This window comes from Myxocyprinus asiaticus, chromosome 44 (assembly GCF_019703515.2).
Source record: "Myxocyprinus asiaticus isolate MX2 ecotype Aquarium Trade chromosome 44, UBuf_Myxa_2, whole genome shotgun sequence".
Taxonomy (NCBI): domain Eukaryota; kingdom Metazoa; phylum Chordata; class Actinopteri; order Cypriniformes; family Catostomidae; genus Myxocyprinus; species Myxocyprinus asiaticus.
This window is the reverse complement of record NC_059387.1, coordinates 19,768,098-19,784,340: the sequence shown is the minus strand read 5'-3', so window position 1 is coordinate 19,784,340 and position 16,243 is coordinate 19,768,098. Positions and strand designations below refer to the sequence as shown.

General features: G+C 40.8%; 1 protein-coding gene across 2 annotated transcripts in view; it reads left to right on the top strand.

Moving 5' to 3' along the window:
• The window catches only part of LOC127434270 (tumor necrosis factor receptor superfamily member 11A-like), a 51,836-nt gene that overhangs the window by 14,844 nt on the left and 20,749 nt on the right, over positions 1-16,243 (top strand). The window contains exon 1 of one of the 2 annotated variants that reach the window (XM_051686881.1): positions 15,424-15,715. The exons of the other annotated variant lie outside the window; for it this stretch is intronic. Within the exon in view, the coding sequence (XP_051542841.1) occupies positions 15,641-15,715 (75 nt within the window). The 5' untranslated portion in view covers positions 15,424-15,640. Of the gene's footprint in view, positions 1-15,423; positions 15,716-16,243 lie in introns of those variants that run through there. 2 annotated transcript variants of the gene reach the window in all.

Below are 16,243 nucleotides of genomic sequence, written 5' to 3'. Positions count from 1 at the left end.
GAGGGTCTCTCTTAGGTGGAAGCGACCAGTGGGCCAAATGTCTAAGACCGAATGCATAATAATTAAACAAAATCTTGGGTAGGCCTAGCCCACCTTTATCAATTGGCCTGTGTAACTTACTGAAGTGTAATCTGGGACATTTACCATTCCAAATGAAGGACTTCGCTATGCTATCAAATTGCTTGAAATAAGAGAGGGGGACATCTATAGGGACAGATTGTACCAGGTTGTTGAATTTTGGAATACAATTTTAATTTTAATAACATTAATCTTCCCAATCATAAATAAATGTAATGAAGCCCACCTGCCCACATCGCTCGAAAACCATTTTATTAAAGGGTCAAAATTAATTCTTACTAAATCACACAAATTTGCTGGGAATAAAATACCCAAATACTTATTGCCCTGTTTGGGCTACTGGAAGGTGCCCGGCTTAAAAGCTGTTACAATAAAAAAAAAAAAGCTGGGCAATATGCTATCAGAGCAAAAGCTTCGGATTTAGACCAATTAACTCTGTATCCTGAGAACGTAGAAAAGGAGTTAATAATTCTGTGGAGGCAAGGCATAGATCTAGTAGGGTCAGAGACGAATAATAAAATATCATCTGCGTAAAGCAAAAGCTTATGCGCCACACCTCCCGCCACCATCCCTGGAAAATCCTCCTCCTTTCTTATCGCGGCTGCTAATGGTTCCAGGGCAAGATAGAACAATAATGGGGAAAGAGGGCAACCCTGCCTGGTGCCCCTATCCAAAGTAAAATAATCTGAAATTAATCCATTTGTTTGTACCACTGCTACCTGGTGTCTATAAAGTAACTTAATCCAACCAATAAAAGTATTCTCGAACCCGTACATTTACAAAATCTTAAAAAGATAATCCCATTCTACCATAGCAAACGCTTTTCAGCATCAAGTGAGATAGCAGCGACCGGATTCTGATAATTTGCCACTGACCACATGTTATTGATGAGACGCCTAATGTTATCAGAAGAGCTATGGCCCCGAATAAACCCCACGTGATTTATATGTATAAGAGATGTCATAATCGGTTAGCCAAAATTTTTGACAATATTTTAACGTCTAACTGGATCAGGGAAATTGGACGGTAACTCTTACACTCGCTTGGATCTTTGTCCTTTTTAAGAAATAGACTGATCCGGTCTTGTGTCATGGTTGGCGGAAGCTTTCCATTCTTTAATGATTTCGTATAAACTTCTAGCAAAAGTGGAGCCAGCTCTATAGCATATGATCTAAAAAATTTAGCAGTAAAGCCATCTGTAGGCAAGGCCTTAATTACCTCCTCCAAGGTTATCTCAGAATCAAGATAATTTTTTGCATAGTTGTCAGTTTAGGAAGTAAGTTCTAATATTTTCATCTGTAGATGAAGACATGGAACTACAGAGATCAAGAATTCTTTAAAAGCATTATTAATATCAGTGGCCGAGGTAAATATTTCACCACCAGCAGATTTCACTGAGGGAATGGTAGAAAGAGACTCTCTCTGTTTTATATATCTAGCCAGAAGCTTTCCTGCTTTGTCCCCTGACTCAGAGTATGACTGTCTTGCCCTGAATAGCTAAAACTCCACCTTCCATGACAAAATAGTGTTATATCTGTATTTCAATCGGGTCAATTCTCTGAGGCCATTAGACGACATTCGGCACTTCAGCTCTGCTCTGCTCTACTTTTAATATTGCCTTCCAATTCCACGAGTTCTTGTGCTTTGATTTTTAGGTGAATGAGGCATACTGTATGATCCGGCCCCTAAAAACCACCTTAAGTGCCTCCCAAGCCACGCCCACAGAGGATACTGAGGGCCAGTTGGTCTCCATATAGACATTGATTTCAGCCTTTAGCATTTGTTGGAATTCAGGATTTTGCAAAAGGGATACATTAAAGTGGCAACTATATGATTTCTTTTTCTGCATATTTGGCAACACCTCTAAACACACCAGGGCGTGATCTGAGACTAAAATGTATCCAATTGATCAATCAACAACAGATGAAATGAGGGACTTAGATATAAAAATAAAAATAAATATATTCTAGTGTAAATCTTATGGACTGAAGAAAAAATGTATAGTCCCTACGAGATGGGTTCAAAAGTCTTCAAATATCTGTAAGATATGATTTTTACACATCCTATGAAGCATCAGTGTTGCTCTAGGGGGCTTACACACTTTTGCTTCACTATGATCAAGGACTGAGTCCATCAAAAGATTAAAGTATCCTCCCAATATTATATCATGAGGGGTGCCAGCGGCTTGCAACATCCATTCAAGATCTATAAAAAAGCCTTGATCATCGACGTTAGGTGCATAAATATTAGCCAAAATAAGACTGTCCCTGAATTATAGCGAAAACAATAATGACTCTTCCTAATTTATCTTTACTCTGTTTGAGACATTTGAATTGTAGATGTTTACTTATCAGTGTAATGACTCTCCTGCTCTTACTTGAGCCAGCACTATAAAAAAATGCCCACCCCATATCTTGTGTTTCTTGAAGAAACACTATATCATATTTCTTACGCTTAAGAAGAGAAATAACCTTCCTTTTTATGGGGTGCCCCAACCCATTCACATTCCATGTGGAGAGAAACAATCCACTCATATTAACATTTTACATTTTGACATATAAGAAAAAATAGATTGTGTGTAAAAGACAAGATAATAAAGACCACATTCCAACATTAGTGTAACAATCAAACCCCGAATATCCTTTAGAACAAAAAAAAAAATATAAAATAAAATAAAAAAAAACAATCTATAAAACAAACTCCAGACAATAGGCAGAATAAACACAAAGAGCGTGTAGATTCATCCATAAAACTGTCCTGAAGGTGTGTTATTCTACAAAATAAACTCCAGCCGCTAGGCGGAACCAGCACAAAAAGAGCATGCAGATTCTTCAGACAGTCAAGCGGATATTCAGTGAGCCAGTCCATTCGGCTGCAACATGAGAGTAAGCAAATAACTTACTTCAATGACTGCCAGAAATACTCCACAAAATATACTCCAACCAATAGGCGGCGCCAACACAAAAAAAAACGTGCAGGTTCCTCAAACTGTCAAGAGGATGTTCAGTGAACCGGTCCATTCAGCTGCAACCCGAGTACCACAATATGACTTACTCCATTGACTTTATGAAGGACATCGCTTGCTGTGGGCATGTGAATGTTTTATGGCCATCCTTAGCATCTGTTCTCATCATATTCACGTTTCTCTCTTGTCGAGTTCGCAAAGTCTGGGAATAAGAAAATGCTGTGGTTCTTCCAAGAAAGCCTTCCTTTACACCTCGCCTCGCGTAACACCAGATCTTTATTGGATGATCTCAGAAATTTGGCCAAAATTGATTGGGGCCTGTCTCCCACAGTGCATTGCCGAGCTGGAACACTGTGAGCTCGCTCGATTTCCAGCTTATGGCCTGTTATGTCGAGCAGACTCGGAAACAGCCCGTCCAGGAATTCCACCATATTCTGTCTCTCTGCTCCCTCAGGGATTCCCACATTCTCAGTTATTTTGCCAGCTACGGTTTCCCATGTCCTCCAACTTCTCCCAGACACGCTCCAAATCCACCTTAGTTGCTAGCGGATTAGCAGATAATTCCCTCTCTGATGACTCCAGATAATCGATCCGTTTCTCGACATACCCCACTCTTGTGACCACATCAGTCAATTTCACCTCCATGGCAGTGATTTGATCAACGTATTACAGCAAGATCCTCCAAGTCAGCAACGACCTTCATCAGCATTTCCGAGATGTTCAACATTTCTCGCCGCAATTCCTTCATCTTCCCGACCAAATTGACTCCGTGGCTCGGGGCCTTCTCGGGGGTGTCAGCTTGAGCACGTAAGTGTCTTTTAGTGTCTCCAGAGCCCGCGGATTTTGAATTCTTTGACATATTGTCCTCGTAGAACAGTTATGGAACAGAGTGTATCAAATCTCACTGGTTTATGTCATAAAAGGTACTAAAACTTGCAAAGTGCGCAGAGCTCGCCGTTCACACGTCCGAACCTCGCATGGTGTCACGTGACTCCCCATGTCGCATTTTCTTTGTCGTCTGTGGTGTCCCAAACTTCCATATTCTGACGTAGGCCACATTCACACGTTTTTCTGTTTTCATTTGAAAACACTGTTTTTAGTTTCCTAATGTCAAAATATTCCAAAATATGCAGTAATGGAGCACGTTTTTGAAACATTCTGTGCTCTGAACAACCAGTTGCAGAGTCTGAAATGACTTTACACTTGGTCTTTTCATGATCGGATAGCTATCCAGTAAGTAAACTGTCAAGCCAACATAATTGGTCTGTACTGAAGAACTTAGGATATTATTCGGATATGACAGTAGCACATTGTTTGTCCAAGTTCCTCTTGCTACCTGGTTCCCGGTTCACATCAGTTTATATATGGCATATCTCTTTTCTAATGCTACTGTAAGGGATTGTGGCACATTGTTTATTCTATCAGCAGGTGTTACTACAGTTAATGTATGGCGTTCAAACATTTGTATTGAAAACATCAAAGACACATGCTTGTTTTCCCCCTAGATTTAAAGAAAAGGTTTCAAAGTTCAGAAGGTAATAAAATAGCGCTTTGATCACATGATCAGCAGTTGGCGCAAGGAATTGCTGGCATGATTCTAGAAAAGCCTTTGTGTAGGAATAATTTATTACCTCAAGGAGAACAAAATTTGCATATTAAATTTAATCTTTAACTTGGGTGTTTTCTCTTATTGCCATTGTAACATTTTATGTTTTACACAATGTATGAAAAGAAACAATAGTACTATAGCTGAACTATTTGCATAAATATACTGTATATTTTTTTTAGTCATGGAAGGATCAAGGTTTGATTAGGTGTCTATATTCCTCAGATCGTGTGCATGATTTTGAGTTGATATAGAGTAGTATGTGTGGAAATTTCGTGTGCAAGGATAAGTTACTCACAAGTGCAGGGCAAGAGTTGAAGAAGACTGAGTCAGAAGTCAGGAACATTTCCAAACCCAGAGAGAGAGGCTGCCTAAAACCATAGGAACATTCTGCTTCTCCATGTTTTTATTACATTTGCATTGTTGACTGAGTGTATAACAAGACAGCAAACATGAACTGAAAAGTTCAGAGTTCCGGCCAATATGCAACCACTTTGATGGCAAATTATAAAGCCGTTCTGTTTTAGGGAGTGCCAGGGCCAGCCTGGGTTCCTCCGCTCTCTCCGAAAACTTGGACACTAACGTATTTGTGAATGAATCATAACCAGTTTTACAGGTGGGAGGACACATTGGCAATTGTATTTATTTGTTAGTAGCTGTGGCACTCTGGTCTGGCCATTTTTTGGGTAACTTGACCATATTCCAGTATTGTCTGGAATAAGAAATAAATCTGTCAGAAATCAAATATTGTAGTATTACCGCACAACTCATGATATAGCAGGCAGAAAAGTAAAAAAAGTTATAGAAAACAAGTATGATGTCACTGTAACAGTATGAGGTTTGTTGCAATGACATCATAACAGTATACGGAATATAATTCCAACCCATATTCCCAACTACAGTAACAGTATAAAAAGAAACATATTGCCTATATTGAAATTAAATGAAATAACCTAACATACACAAATAATTTAGGCCTACTTTTTTTCTCTTTGTATGTGACACTGCAATTTTAGACTAATTAAACACCAATAAAATTGCTTTACAATAAGGTTGTATTAATTAACATAATTTACTTCACTACTTAAAGGGATAGTTCACCCGAAAATGAAAATTATCTAATTATTTACTCAGCCTCAAGATATCCCAGGTGTGTATGACTTTCTTTCTTCACCAGAACACATTTGAATTAAAATAGAAAAATATCTTGGCTCAGTAGGTCCTTAAAATGCAAGTGAATGGAGATTTCTCTTTTGAAGCTACGAAAATCACAGACAGTCAGCGTAAACATCATCCATAAAACTCCAGCGGTTAAATTAATGTCTTCTAAAGCCATACGATTGCTTTTGGTGTGAAAAAGATAAATATTTAAGTACTTTTTAACGCTTAGTCGAGCTGGTGTCGTTTATGCTGACTGTCTGTGATTTTTGGAGCTTCAAAAGAGAAATCGCCATCCACTTGCATTTTAAGGACCTACTGAGCCAAGATATTTTTCTATTTTTATTCAAATGTGTTCTGGTGAAGAAAGTAAGTCATACAAACCTGGGATATCTTGAGGCTGAGTAAATAATGAGAGAATTTTCATTTTTGGTTGAACTATCCCTTTTAGCTAGGAATGACCAATACTTTTACAACTCTCATTAATCTTGGTTAATATTAATTTCAACATAGACTAATAAAAAATGTTTTTATTAAAAGTTGTTGCCTATATGTTAACATTAGTTGATGCATTATAAATGAATGATTTATCTAATTTATTTTCATAAATTATCATTAACCAAGTTAATAAATGCTGTAAAAATTGTTACACAACAATAAAGAATGCATATCGCTCTGTCCCTAGAGCAGCTTTGGGACTCTTTGATCACTGTCTGGTTCATCTTCTTCCAAGCTACAGGCAGAAATTAAAATCAACCAAGCCAGTAGTAAGGACTGTAAAGATGGACCAATGAAGCAGAGCGGGAACTACAAGCCTGCTTCGATTGCATGGATTGGAGTGTTTTTGAGGCTGCAGCCACAGACCTGGACAAGCTCACAGATACTGTTACATCATATATCAGTTTCTGTGAGGATATGTGCATTCCTACTAGGACTTATTTAAAGTTCAACAATGACAAACCGTGGTTTATAGCAGAGCTCAGGCAGCTTCGTCAGGCCAAAGAGGATGCTTACAGGGGTGGGGATAAAGTCTTGTACAATCAGGCCAGGAACACACTGAACAGGGAAATCAGAGTGGCTAAAAGAAGATACTCTGAGAAGCTGAAAAACAAGTTTTCAGCTAACAACCCTACATCAGTGTGGAGTGGCATGATACAACTCACAAATTACAGGACTCCTACCCCCAACCCTGTAGGGAACCAGAAACTGGCTGATGACCTGAATGTGTTCTACTGCAAATTTGAAAGGCCCAATCTCACACCCCACACCCACTTTGACCTTCACTTCACACAAACACCAACACCTCCTGCAACCCCCCTCCTCTCCCCTCCTGCTACTCAACCTGCACTTAAGATCTGTGAAGATGATGTGAGCCGCGTCTTTCGGAAACAAAAGACAAGGAAGGCTTCAGGCCCAGATGGCGTCTCACCAGCGTGTCTTCAATCCTGTGCTAACCATCTGGCCCCCATCTTCACACAGATTTTCAATGGATCACTGGAGCAGTGTGAAGTCCCATGCTGCTTCAAATGCTCAATCATTATTCCTGTCCCAAAGAAACCAAAAATCACAGGACTTAATGACTACAGACCTGTTGCCCTGAGGTCTGTGGTCATGAAATCATTTGGGAGACTGGTGTTGGCCCACCTGAAGAACATCACTGGACCCTTTCTAGATCGCCTTCAATTTGCTTATCGAGCAAACAGGTCTGTGGATGATGCAGTCAACATAGGATTGCATCATATCCTGCAACATCTGGACAGACCAGGGACATATGCAAGGATCCTTTTTGTGGACTTCAGTTCAGCTTTCAAAACCATCATTCCAGCTATACTCCAGAATAAATTACACCAACTCTCTGTTCCCATGTCTATCTGTCAGTGGATTACCAGCTTTCTGACAGACAGGCAGCAGCTTGTGAGACAGGGGAAACTCACTTATAGCACCTGTACAATCAGCACTGGTGCCCCCCAGGGATGTGTGCTCTCTCCACTACTCTTCTCCCTCAACACCAATGACTGCATCGCCAAGGACCACTCTGTCAAGCTCCTGAAGTTTGCAGATGACAACACTGTCATCAGCCTCATCCGAGATGACGATGAGTCTGCATACAGAAGGGAGGTTGAACAGCTTTCTGTCTGGTGCAGTCAAAACAACCTTGAGCTGAACATGCTCAAAACGGTGGAGATCATTGTGGACTTTAGGAGAAACACCCCAACACTGACCCCCCTCACCATTTTAAACAGTACTGTGGCAGCAGTGGAGTCATTCAGGTTCCTGGGCACTACCATCTCACAGGACCTGAAGTGGGAGACCCACATTGACTCCATTGTGAAAAAGGCCCAGCAGAGGTTGTACTTCCTTCGCCAGCTGAGGAAATTCAACCTGCCACAGGCGCTGCTGATACAGTTTTACTCAGCAGTCATTGAGTCTGTCCTCTGCACTTCAATAACTGTCTGGTTTGGTTCAGCTACGATATCAGACATCAGAAGACTACAAAGGACAGTTTGGACTGCTGAGAGGATTATTGGTTGCCCCCTGCCCCCCTCCCCCTCTTCAAGAATTATACACTTCCAGAGTGAGGAAAAAGGCTGGAAAAATCACTCTGGACCCCACTCACCCTTTCCACTACCTTTTTGAACTGTTGCCTTCTGGCCCGACGCTTCAGAGCTCTGAGCACCAGAACCGTCAGGCACAGGAACAGTTTTTTCCCTCAGGCTATCCATCTCATGAACAGTTAAATTGCCCCATTGAGCAATAACTATGTGCAATACACAGTTTAGTCTTTCTTATATTTATCCAACACATCCAACCTCTTCTGCCATTTCATTCCTCTGAGAGAAAAAAACAAAAAACATTTGCACTGTACATAACAGATTGTATTAGATTTGCACTACCCATGTGTATGTGTGTATGTATGTATGTATGTGTGTGTCTGTACGTATGTGTATAATTAGTTTTATTTTGTATTATTATCTATGTCTTGCTGCTGTTTTTGTATTGTTTTTGTATTATTGTACACTGGAAGCTGCTGTCACCAAGACAAATTCCTTGTATGTTTAAGCATACTTGGCAATAAAGCTGATTCTGATTCTGAAAAATATGTTGTTAGTTTATGATATTGTATGTAATGATGTTAAAAAATAGAACCTTATTGTAAAGTGTTACCAAAAAAATCATACAGTGATTTAGATATTTGTTTTTTTCTACACATATGCAATAAGTGATGAAACTATTCTTCATTTAGGCAAATGGAGAGATTATAGACAGATGAGAGTGCATATCTGCAGCAATATATGCACTGATTTTGTGCACTAATAATTTATATTTCTTTTATGACCTGCTCACGTCAGGTTGGTCTGACAGCCCTCTCCTTTCTGTTTTCTGTGAATGTGTTTTGTTTCTGTCTGCCATGCGCTCTCCTTACCCTGCCTGCTTGTTTCCTCTTGCCACGCTTCCTCATTTATCCCTTGTCATGTTGATTGTCTGCACCTGTCCCTCATGTAGCTTGCTCTACATATTGTGCCCTTTTTCCTCTTGTGTTTGTCGAATCGTTTTGTTACAGGGGTTGGCAACCTTTTATGACATGGAGTGCTGGTTTTTATTTTCATGGTCAATGGCTGTGCAGACAAAAAACACATGCATATATGTATGTTTTTCCGAAGTTTGAGTCCACTTGTGAAAATGTTTCTATTTGTCTTTTTTCTAATTTAATAGTTTATTTTTCATTACATATGATATTATCAGCATAATAGTTTGAGTGACAAATTTGTGCAAAACCCAGTGATTATAATATAATCATGATCCTGCATGGGAATTATAACAGAGCATCTTGAAAGAAAACCTGTCCTTTTGCACAAAATGAGTTAACAGTTAATGTCACAAATTTGCATATTTGATTACTTATCACGAAATTGTGTGGAATCTTAAACATTTATTATATAATTTCATACATTTTTCAAAATCACACAGAGGGGTAATCGTTAGCACACAAGTAACAGTGAGAGAGGAGCAGAATATTTTATTTATATGAAGATTTCCGCACATTCATTCCAATCTACATCATGATGTAATCCTTCCTCGTGATCACGCAGCATGATTTCATCAGCTGAATGGGAGGCTAAACACTATTAAAGTGTGACTAGACTTGCGCTGCACGCGCAAGCCATTCGCGCATCACAAGCCATCAACTATTTAGCCCTTTTTGGTAAATCACACCTACAAAAATCCTAAAATTTTATTTCCAGGTTTAATTTATATATAGAATTTGAATAGAGTCAGATTTTTGAATCCCACGATGTGGGTTTGTGTTTTCTCTTTTAATCGTTTAATGTAATTTTGAGTGGGACCATGGTTTAAGGAGGGTGTACCTGTATGCTGGGTTGGAAATCTCAAGGATTAATAGTGGTGTTTTCCTTATTACATCACGTGTTGTTCTGAAAGCTAAAAGAAACAAATGAAACACAGAATGTAGGCTGTCATCCATGCAGCCTATCCAAAGCAAAGCGGGTGTGTTTACTCACGCGATTGTAAAAAGGGATAATTTTCTATCCGTTCCGGAGTGGAACTTCAATAAATTGCCCTTGAAGGTCTCTGCGTTGTTCTGTCTTTTCTGAGTGCTGAAGTAAAGCAATTATTGTTAATTCACACATTTGATTCCATTATTCACTTAATCTGACTCCAATTTTATATTAATCTGACTCCAATTTTAAGTTGACCTCTAATTTATATTTAAGCTCTAATTAATTTCTGATCATTCTTTTAATTTAACATTTTTAGGTTATTGATTACTCTAAATCCTCTTCTATTCATTGGCCTTTCGATCTTTGGAGACTTACGCCAGCAGTTATTAAATTACGTAAACCTCCCGAAAATGGTTAGCCAGTTCCGTTCTTAGTCAGCGGTTGTAGGGTTAACTAAAATCATCTGTTTTGGCTTGTCTCCTAACCAGACGATACTGCCGCTTAGTCACATACATACAACTTGCTAAGACGGGCGGTGAGCAGTGACTGAGAGTCTTTAAATGGCTTTCTCCTACCCGGTTGTCCTGAGTGGTTTTTCCTATATTAAAGCTCCAGTATGGTCTACCCTCGTCTAATGAAATTCAAATCCTACCCGGCTGTCCTAGGTGGTTGTCCTGAGTGGTTTAAATTCAAACTGAGAGTCTTTAAATGGCTTCCTCCTATATTAAAGCTCCAGTAATGATTTCAGAGGAATTCAGAATAAATCAAATAATAACAATTTATTTGTCAGGTAGGATATAAAACATTGTTGCAGAAATTCAAATCAAAGCCAATTTCACATGATCAGAATAAACAAGCATTACTAAAAATAAAAGACAAGTCAAAGAAACATACCTGACAAAACTACATGCAGCGGTACAGCTTGGGAGATCTGCTTACAGATCCCTAGAGCTTCCTGCCAACTTTCCTTAAATATCTAGACAGAATAAACATTGTGTACCAAATGGTATTATCCTTTGAACAATGAGAATTTGGGGGTGAATGGGTTCTTGACTTCCTGGGGTTTAACCTTGTTAACATATAGGAGATCATTTCAATTGTAGGTCAAGGAGGGGGATAGACCTCCAGAATTATGCAGTATTTGGCAAAGACCTTATAACTTTGTTATCATTAGTTTTATCAACATGGGAAAGAGACCACTATACCAGTCACAGAGACCTCTTAAATGATATCAAACACATACAGTTGCATTCTTTGTTTTCGTGGTATTTGTTATATTTTTACATATAAATCTTATGTCTTTGTGTTGGTCCAGAGCTGTTGAAGGGGAGAAGGGGCAGAGAGAAGGGGGGGCAGCAAGGTGATTTGCAATTTATCACACTGTGGTGATATTCAGGTGTAGATTACAGCTTTTGTGAGAGAGTTCTATGACGTTGATTCTCGCAGAGTTCTTTGACTTTTACCGGAAATGGCGCCTTTTGGTTGTAGACATTCCGGTGTCAGCCTTACATGATGAACCGAACGTGAAGTGCTGCCGGCTCGTGATACTTGAATGGATTGCACACACCGCATGAGTCTGTTGGGTATACTGCAGTCTCGTCACATTTTAAGTTTTTTAACTTTCATTCAGCTCATGAAAACACGCTGTGTGATCATGAGGAAGGATTACATCAAGATGTAGATTGGAATGCAGGTGTGGCATTTCATATAAATAAAAAAGTCTACTCCTCTCTCACTATTGCTGGCGTGCCAGTGATTACCTCTCCATGGGTTGCCGACCCCTGTGTTAGTAAGCCAGTCTGTTCCTCTCTTGTTCCTGTTCCCGTCTTGTTCCTGTTTCCAGTCAGTCCTAGTTCTTATTTTTATTCTAGTTTATGTTTTGATTGGATGCATTTATTTTCACTCATTCCTACGCTTGTGTCCTTCTTCCTGCTAAGCCTACCGTGACAAAACGATTTGACCACAAATGGGCCCAGCAGGAATGAGTTTTTTTTATTTTTATTCTGATTCTCCGGTTCGCCAAAGAGCGGCCAAAGCCGAAAAGCTTTTTGGTCTCTGTCAGGGGAACCAGCCTGTGAGGGAGTATTCACTGGAATTTCTAGCATTGGCTTGAGTTTGGGTTTCACCCAGGAATGCCTCATTGATCTCTTTGTAGCAGGCCTGGTTGAGCCCATCAAGTCTTGTTTTCCTGTTGGTGGTGAAGAGGGGGGTCTTTCCGAGACCATAAAATTGACTTTAAAGTGGGATTATTTTATCTCAGCCTGTGTCTCAGAAGGCTCTCTCTCTTCATCCCAGCCTGAGGACAGTGATGCCCCCTCACCGGCGGTAGGTGCTGCAGCCCCTCTTCCCAACACTAGTAGGAGGAGGAGGAAGAGACGGAGCTCCAAAACTGAGTCTGTGGCTGCCCGCCAGGAGGGCTTTTCCCGCTGTAGTGCTTCTGACCATCCGGAGGAGGAGGAGAAGGAAGCCGAGTATGGCACCCGTTTCCCAGTCACTGCCTGCGTGGCCATTCACCAGTCGCTGCCAGCGTTCCTGGCAATGGAGGCTGTTGCCCAGTCACTGCCAGTGCTTACAGCCACGAAGGCCGTTTTCCAGTCCCTGCCATCGTTCCCGGCCACAGAGGCCGTTTCCCAGTCACTGCCAGCGCTCCCGGCCATGGAGGCTGTTTCCCAGTCTCTGCCAGTGCTCCCGACCTTGGCGGTTGCTGCACAGCCTGTCCAGTTCCCTGTGATCATCAAGTCTGTCCTGTTCCCTGAGGCTGTCTACGAGTCTGTCCTGTTCCCTGAGGCTGTCGACGAGTCCGTCCAGTTCCCTGAGGCTGTTGACGAGCCTGTCCAGTTCCCAGAGGCTGTTGACGAGCCTGTCCAGTTCCCAGAGGCTGTGGATGAGCCTGTCCAGTTCCCCGAGGCTGTCGACGAGCCTGTCCAGTTCCCCTTGGCTGACAAAAAGTCTGTCCAGTTCCCCGTGGTCGTCGACAAGTCTGTCCAGTTCCCCGTGGTCGTCAACAAGTCTGTCCAGTTCCCTGAGGCTGTCAATGAACCCGTCCAGTTCCCTGAGGCTGTCGATGAGTCCATCCAGTTCCCAGATGGTCCCCTGTGACCATCGACGACCCTATCCAGTCCTCAGCAGCCATTGACCAGCCTTCTGCTCAGTCCAGTGGCCAACACTTGCCAGACACCAGCTACTAGTCTGTTGCTCAGCCCAGTAACCAGCACCCGTCAGACACCAGCTACCAGTCTGTTGCTCAGTCTGTTCAGTCCCCAGCGGGTGCCACTCACTCAATCCTGTCCCCAAAGACTACCAACCAGTCTGTTCAGCCCTGTGAGGTCACCGCCCAGTCTGACCAGCCCCCTGTGGTCCTCACTCGGTCTGACCCATTCCTGTCCCCAGCGGTCGTCGACATGTCTGACCCAGTCCTGTCTCCAGAGACTACCTACCAGTCTGTCCAATCCTCTGTGGCCACCATTGACCTTGGTATGACAGCCCTGTCCTTTCTGCTGTCTGTGAATGTGTTTGTTTCTGTCTTGTGTTTGAGTGCATGGCTCTGTTGTGTTTTCCATCTGCCAAGTGCTCTCCTTACCCTGCCTGCTTGTTTCCTCTTGCCACACCTCTGCATTTAGTCCTCCTCATGTTGATTGTCTGCACCTGTCCCTCATGTATCTTGTTCTGTATATTGTGCTCATTATCCTCTTGTGTTTGTTGAATCGTTTTGTTAGTAAGATAGTCTGTTCCTGTCTTGTACCTGTTCCCAGTCAGTCCTAGTTATTTATTTTAGTTTATGTTTTGATTTGTTTTCTCTCCCCCATGAGAGTTTTGTGTTGCCTGTTTGTTTTCTGTTGTTTTAATGAATAAAACTATTTATTTTCACTCATTCCTGCGCTTCCTGCTAAGCATACAGTGACAGATTGAGTGTTTTTTCCTGGAACAATCGGTCTGTTTTGACATCTATAAACAGCCTGACAAAGAAGCTTTTTGAAAGCCCTCCAGAAATCGAGGGCAACATACGCACCTGATTTGCATGCAGGGTTGTGTGGTAGCTGCATGAAGGTGAAAGCATGGATGCCAAAAGAACACGCACATCCACTTTACTTACGACCGTTATTCAAAGCAGGCAGTAATGGTTTAAAGGAGCAGACACTACATCTTTGGGCTTAAAAGCATGAGGATAGTGAGTGAGTGAATCCTTTGGCAGTGTTTCAGTGTAAGCTACTTTTGGATGTGTGAACTTTAGGTTAATGTGCATTTTGCATGGGAAATAAATTCGCTGCCGTTTCAGATTATCTGTGAAACTAATAATAATAATAATAATAATAATAATAATAATAAAAAAAAAAAAAAAAAGGGGAAATATTACTTTTAAAAACTCTATGAAGTTGAGATGCAGTATCTTTAACGGCACGCCTTACAGGTAATAGAGCCAATCGCCTTTCAGATACAGAAATCGCCTGTCAGTTTACTAGAGAACAAGCCTGAACAAAAGCGTTTTGAGGATTTCAGTCATTCCTCATTCAGATAGAAGCTGTACTTTTATGCCACTTGTATCCATAGGAAACAGCTGCCTGGGAGCGTTCCAAAAATGGCAGGCTGACTTTCTTTGAAAGGGTTTTTTGTCCATCAGCACAATTTTTTCAATTGTTTTTCTATGTAAACATTCGCTATGACCGTTGCGCCGCATCTCGCGCAGAACCGTACATTTTTTAGACGCATCTGAAAGGAGACTGGACTCAGAACAGTTTGAAAGGCACCTTATTTTCATTGTACCTCTATATGCAGCCTCCTGCATATAGAGGTAGATATATATATATATATATATATATATATATATATATATATATATATATATATATATATATACAGTACATTATATTTATAACCTACACTATACACTATATTTTTCCTAAATATGTGAAGTGTAGTGATACATTCAAAAGTGAAGTTTTTGTCTTCTCGTTACTCCTCGAGAAACTACTCTTCATAATCTTTACCTTGGCAGGTTTAACCTTTACGATTGTGATGATTATCGGGTTGATAGGATGAACATCAATTCTTTGTAGAAATTTTTTTTTTTTTTTTTTTTTTTTTTTTTTTAAGAGAAATGGGAGGAGCATGTAGGAAAATGAGCAGCTTCCACATGACATGCTGTGGAAACAGAGAGAGCAGCAGAGGCGTGGGTGAGTGAACATCATGGGACATGCTCTCTGGGAACGAACTACAGCAGTCTGGAGCGTGGACATACCTTATATCCTATTCCTGTGATACTGAGAGCGTACACGAGTCTTCTGCAGTTCCTTAGTGGACAGTACAACAGTACTGAAACTGCTAAACTGAAATAACTGGGCACTGTTTAATCGGCGTGTTTCCAACTTTAGAATAATGAGAGTGATTTTTTCAGCTAATTGGATATTTCAAGGATGGATCACACACTTGGTTCTTGCTCTGTGCACGCAGGTAGGTTTGCTTCGTTTCTTTATGGAAATATATTTTTTAATTGCAGAAACTGTTATTGCGCTCAGAAACACACTCTTTGTATTTAAATGGGAATTGGATTATTATTATTATTATTATGATAATACAACGTTTCTTTACAGGGGTACTCCTGGATTCTCTATCAGTATTGTTTCGCTTGTTAAGACTTTTGACGGGAAAGGGCGGCTATGTTTTAGGAGATATTAGTTTGCACTGTGTTTACTGGAAACTGTGTACCCCTCCTCTCCACCACAATGCCAGACTCCGTTACCTCTCTGTTCCTTTTAAGCACTTGGTTTGCGGGAACGGCTTGTGTACGCTCTCCAATCTTAGGGGGCGTTCACGTCGAACACGACCTTGCGCTTTAAATGTTTTTTTTATTTTATTTTTTTATGCTAGACGCAGCTCCATGAATATAGGAGAACGTTGGTGTTTTTAAAAGTTGACGTTCTTTTTTTTACATGACAGCGTCTAAAAAATACGGCGCTCCTGCTCGCGACGCTGAAAAAG